This window comes from Sorghum bicolor, chromosome 1 (assembly GCF_000003195.3).
Source record: "Sorghum bicolor cultivar BTx623 chromosome 1, Sorghum_bicolor_NCBIv3, whole genome shotgun sequence".
Lineage (NCBI taxonomy): Eukaryota > Viridiplantae > Streptophyta > Magnoliopsida > Poales > Poaceae > Sorghum > Sorghum bicolor.
In genome coordinates, this window is record NC_012870.2 from 63,547,131 (window position 1) to 63,553,061 (window position 5,931).

At 49.2% G+C, this 5,931-nt stretch overlaps 1 protein-coding gene across 3 annotated transcripts; it reads right to left on the reverse strand.

The window, feature by feature from the left end:
- Positions 1,945-3,939, reverse strand: LOC8077088. 3 transcript variants are annotated; one of them, XM_021462242.1, is made up of 3 exons: positions 3,518-3,939; positions 2,665-3,393; positions 1,945-2,536 (listed from the first exon to the last, which is right to left on the reverse strand). In XM_021462242.1, exons 1-3 carry the CDS (start codon positions 3,742-3,744, stop codon positions 2,110-2,112), a joined length of 1,383 nt encoding a protein of 460 aa, XP_021317917.1. In that variant the 5' UTR covers positions 3,745-3,939; the 3' UTR covers positions 1,945-2,109. The 3 variants fall into 3 exon arrangements, with proteins under 3 accessions (XP_021317917.1, XP_002467734.2, XP_021317912.1); XM_002467689.2 differs by having other exon boundaries at positions 2,665-3,407; XM_021462237.1 differs by having other exon boundaries at positions 3,489-3,939.

Sequence of the window (5,931 nt, forward strand, 5' to 3'; positions counted from 1 at the left end):
AGTCTCCAGCGCCACCACTACTCTACACCACCTCGACGTCCGTGTCACCACCATTTCTTCCCGGACCATCGCTGCCTGTGCGCAGATCTACACCGACCCCATGGTGGCATCCGGATCGAACACCGCCACACCAACAGTTCCCTCCACCGATGGTTTGCACCCTACTACTTCCTTACTCTGGATCTCCTAGATCTCGTGCAAGTACTTTTGTTTATCCCGAATAGTGAAAGGTTTACCTCACTAATCTACCCTAGAATGATCCTTATATTCTAACAAACCTAGGACTCTAACTGAACCACCATCGTTGACAGCTTTTGCCTTGTCCCCCTCCTTCAAAAGTTCTTCTCCCCCCATCTGCATAAAGTTGACAGTAGCATAAATGACTGAATCAGGATTGTTGGAGTATGTAGTATAGTGGCCTCCACCTTAGCCCAATCAGTAAAGTATTTATTCTTTCTGATCTACTACCTCACTTCAAAAATTTGCGAGGTAGTGTTCTATCTTCAGAAATCACATTACTGTTCACTCCGTCGATATTTGGTTCCTCCCGATTATTTACAAATTACAACCATTCGTTCATTACATTTTTAGAGGTTAAATTTTCTATATGCACTGCATTGTGTGAAGATGAGGCCATAAGGCTGAAAAGAAAAGCCTGTTCATCAATCTCAAGCTTTTGCTCAGATGTTTCTGGTGTGCAGCAATGAAAGGGGCACCTTCGGATTAATGGTCTCAGATCGTTCAGGTATCCCCACATATGTTCAGATTATATTCGCATTGACGAATTCACCACCTGAGCATTCGTTTTAATTTGTTATTTCTTATTACATTATGATGCAGAATTCAGAATAATCAGATTCCTGATACTCTTACCTTTTTTCCCTTTTAAGAATTAATACTGCAATGGTTCAAGGTAACTGTCAGATTGGACCAACATTTTGCCACCGATTCTCAGTGTTTTATCCTCGATGTGTTACTCAGGTTGTTTATTGTTTACTAAGCGAGAAGCACACCTATGCCTTCACACAGGTTATGCATACGGGGACTGTGCGTAAGGACCATGTCCACGGTTTGCCAACCCACATTGGACATCCTAATCTGAACAAGTCAGTAACTTACATGAGTGATCTGTTTTTGTGAATCCACTTATCAAAGTTGTTACATTATGGAGACATGATGATCTCTCCATTTTCTTGTTCCATCGGTTCGAGTTCTCCAATGCATACTTCAGTTTGTTCCTGGTACTGAAGAGGATCAAAAGGGCGCACCGTGCATCTGGAGCTTTCAAGTCTTGCCCACTGTTGAAGCTATAAAATTTCAGTTTCAGAGTCAGAAGGGAGGTGATACTTTGTCAAAGCATAGCTTTGATTCAGTTAAGCAGGCCTAAGTTGTTTTTCTGCTTGGCAGGAAACGGTTCATGTCTCAGGCTCTCAGCTATGTCGGTAGGGGTGGGGCATCCGCGGGCGCGGGCGCGGCCACCATCCGCGCACGTCCTCAGCGTACGTCTCAGCTCTGGAACACAAAAACAAATGCAATTTATGAAATTTTAACAGGGCAGCTTGCAATTCTTTGATGTCTATTGGCTTTGGCTAAGCTAGTAAGCTTCCTCTTCAAGTGTTTCATTCTCCTCTACAGAATCAGCTCCACAGAATTTATTCAAATTCGAGCAGTGCTAGTGGATCAGGGAAAATCTTCCTTGCCTAGTTGGTATAGGGTTTAGGGCTTTCAAGGAGAAGAAGGTGGGAATCAGCCTGAGAATCTTCTACTAATCAGTCACTGTCGATCAAGAATGAGAAGGGGTGGGCGACCAGCCAACTCACCGGAGGACGGAGGTCACCGACCTACCTACCGCTGAGCCGAAGCCCCGAAGGAGTCATCGGTCACGGAGCTCGACACTGATTAATTGCATTACGATTGAACATCGGCGGTAACTGAAATACCAAATTCTCCAAGTATACGCATGTACGTATGATTGTCTTTGCATTAAAGCAATTCAATAGCATGTTTTTACAATACAATACAATCTTTGGTATTTGAAATGATTGTATATCGAATCTGTCCATTGGTTAGCCAGCTTGAAGTGTATCTGTGTATGTATGTATGTATTCTTCAGAATTTGCTACTCCGTTCTTGTTCCGGCAATAGCGCTTGGTTCAAGCCCTCAGCTCCTGCAGCAGCATGGGCTTCGCAGTCGCAGTCCTGATCCCCCGCCGCTTGCAGTTGCAGAGCGGCCGTCTGCGCGTGCTGTCTGTCGGCGGGGTAAGTCCAGTACAGCCCGGTGTAGGCGAGGCAACAGACGGCAACCGGCACGGCGATCTCTGCGAACACCGCCTTGCCGAGGGCGGCGGCGTTCTCCCTGTCCCTGTCAGCCTCCACGCTCCTGCCGGACGCGGCCGCCGGTTGGTACCCGAAGACGCGCTCCGCCAGGATGCCCACGAGCGGCGGCGCGAACGAGGCGAACACCGTCTCGAAGCACCTGTCCAGCGCGTACACCGTCGTCCTCGCCTTCTCCGGCACGACCTCCGCGAAAATTGGGCTGCAAAAAAAGGAAATGTACTGCGGGGTGAGCGACGACTTGCCAGATGGACACCCGTGGGCACGGCAGGGCTGCCGCTGCCGCTGCCGCTGCCGGTGGTGGTGGTGGTGGTGGTGTCACTTTCTCACTTGTTTGTGGCGACGGGGCACCAGGGCATGACGAAGCCCAGGACGAAGAACGTGGCGGCGTACGCGGCCACCGCGGCGGGGTCGTCGGGGAGCGCGAGCAGCAGGACGGCGGCGAGCGGGACGGTGGACGCGGTGCACACCTGCGCAAGCGCGATCCTGCCCGTGTCCGGGAACCGCCGCGCCAGTGGGTCCCCGACGAACCCCGCGAACAGCGCGCCGACCGCGTTGGCGAGGTTGTTGAGGCCGGTCAGCGCGCTGGTCTGCCAGTGCGTGAACCCGGCGAGCTCCAGCCACATGGCGGCGAAGCTGAGCGCCGACCACGGCACCGACCCGGCCACGCCCTGCGCCACGATGATCTGGAACGTCGGCACCTTCACCACGTCCCTGGCTTCTCGGGCGAGCTGGGCCAGCGTGGCCGCCGCGGCCGTGGCGGACTTCGCGCCGCGGACGGTGACGGGGCGGCGGGGGTCGGCGCCGAGCAGCCACGTTAGGGCGGCGATGGAGGCGCTGACGAGCGCGAGGGCGTAGAACGCCAGCCGCCAGCCTGGGACGCCGAGGAAGCTCGTCGCCGCTAGCAGCACGCCGAGGGTGTTCCCGGCGACACGGCCCATGAACTGCGCCATCCCCACCCACCCGAACGCCGAGCCGCGCGTGCCGTCGTCGCTGTAGTCCGCCACCAGGGAGTAGATCGCCGGCACAACGAGCGCCAGCCCGACGCCGTTGAAGCCCCTGGCCAACGCCATCTGCAACATAGTTAGCTAGCTAGCGTTCAGGTAGCCCGTGGCCACCAGTGGGTGGGAAAATTTAACGACGGCGCAAAACACCTCGTGTCGTGGCATGCAGAGACACTGACATGGAGAAAAGTGCCCGAGGCGCCGACGAGCAGTGTGGCCACGGCCCAGAGGACTGCGCCGGCGGCGACGACGCGCGCGCGGTCGCAGCGCGCCGCGGCGCACGTCGCGAGCGGGTAGCAGACGGCCTGCACGAGCGCGCGGCACAGCGAGAGGGAGCCCAACGCGGTGGGGGACACGCGCAGCGCCTCGCCGACCTCCTTGTACACCGCGGGAAGCAGCTGCTCATCCGCGCGCTCCAGCAGCGCCGCCGTGGTCACCAGAGCCAGCGTCCATCGCCGCCGCTGCGCCGCGCTGCTCCCCATTTCCTCCACAAAACACTCGGCGTGCCAACGTACGCAAATGGGAAGCCAAGAAGAGGGTTTATTGTTTACATAGTATAATAGCTCCAACGTGTGGGAGCATTGACCTAGCATTTCTTATACGATCGATTAACAATGCTTGCAAGGAAGTGATTGGTTTATGTATATATATTTGCGTGATAGCGCTGCCGGTGAGACGCGAGTTTCACGAGCGAAATCTTGGATTTTTGACTTACACTGTACAGGCTGTGACGACATGACCTTGTAATCTAGCTGATGACCATGTCATGATGTCCAAGACTGAACTTCTCTGGTTGATAGCCAATGCCCGGTGCTGCAGATTGCAAAGGTAAATCATATCAACAGCTATCACTGTCCTTTTGCGTTTTATTTATTTTGCCCCAAAAAGATAGGGATGATTTGTTAGTAAGGTATAGTAGCCGCTGAGCTGTGTGCCCTTTTTTTTTATTACTGCTACTCACTCAGTGCTAAATGACGGTAGATAAAAAATTAAAAAAGAAAAAAAAAGAAAAAGGGCAGTTCTTTTGTTAGACAAATACAGCGTCCAGCCGTTCACACGATCAAAACTTTTTGTTTCACCGACTAAAGTCCTAGTTTGATTATTTCGTGGCAGAAGCAATTACCAGAGCAATTCAGCATCATGTGAATTAAAATTGTGAGAAAAACAGGCTTGGAGTTGAGAAAACCAGCTCATTCTTGATTCTTCAGAGAACGTGGCTAATATCTGTATGGCTCCCTGCAATTTTAAAAACCATGGGCATCCACGGAAGAAGTATGGGAGATCTATGCTGTCGCAATCGCAATTGGCACGATTTTCTCCTAATAAACATTGGGGTTGGATCTGTTAATCAGTTAGGCAGGGACGCTGAGGTGCGTCTTTGTATATAAGCTCCACACTGTTTTATTTTGACTGAATAGGAGGGGTTTCCCCCTACTGGTATAAGCTCCACACTTTTCAAAGACCTTCTCAAAGACTGCAACTTACCGCTTTTCTTCTGGCTAGTTCCAAGTAACTGAGCATCACATAAAAATGAACTCCTTGAGGCCTCACAAACAAATCAGACAGGCATGTAGAAGAGGAATGCTATTTGCTATCCCTATCCTGACCAAGACATAACCTTTATAAAAAATTTATTGTGATCTTTTTGTTCAAATAGCAATTAAGGTGACGCAAGGTCAGGAAACGAAACTCTTTATGATAAACAAATCCATATTGCAAACTCCTTATTATGGATAGTTCCTACAAAAAAAAAACTGACTAATGATGTATACAATGTTTGAATTATCGATGTAAATGTTACATAGTGGGTTCTCATCCTTCAAAGACTACGAGTGTAATAGGAGCATCAGTTGACAAAAGGATCACCCTAAGATGATCATCTCATGGCTATTGGGTACCAATCAAATCAGATTGTTCTATTTCTCAATCTTTCTAACTTGCTCCTATGGAACCAAGGTTGAAAGGATTAAAAAAGTCAGTCATTCACAGCCACTGATGAAGGATTCATCAAAAAGTTAAGTACTAGTTGTTCTTTTCTAAAACTCATTTCAAAAAAGAATGGATTTGACCTTATACGTATGCAAGGAAGGTAATCAAAAAGGAAATAACACGAGTTCTTTCTTTTATCACTTAGGAGTTGTGCGAGATGAAAGTCTCATGCACGGTTTTGCATAAGATAAAGAAGCAAGAAATCCTCTTTTTGACTCTGACTCCCCCACTTCAGCTTTGTTTTTCTTTTTCAAACATAGGTCTAGTATACTTATGTATACTGATCAGGGTTACAACATCCATGTTGATTAGGATTGCCTCTTTTTAGGTTTCTCAAACAAAGTTGGGTCATGTTACTCCTGCATACTTGTGTATATTGATTAAGGTGTATCATCTATATCGATTAAGGTTGCTACTAATCATCAAATACTAGCCACGTATGCTCGTGCTTACTAATTAGGGTTGCTACTTTTTAGAATTTGTAGCAAATGTTGGGTGTGTTTGTTTCTGATTAAAATCAGATCTACAGCTGTCCCACCTTGGGAATCGAAAAAAATCCCCTAAACGCCTCATGAGAATTGATGATTCTTTTCACCACGTGAAA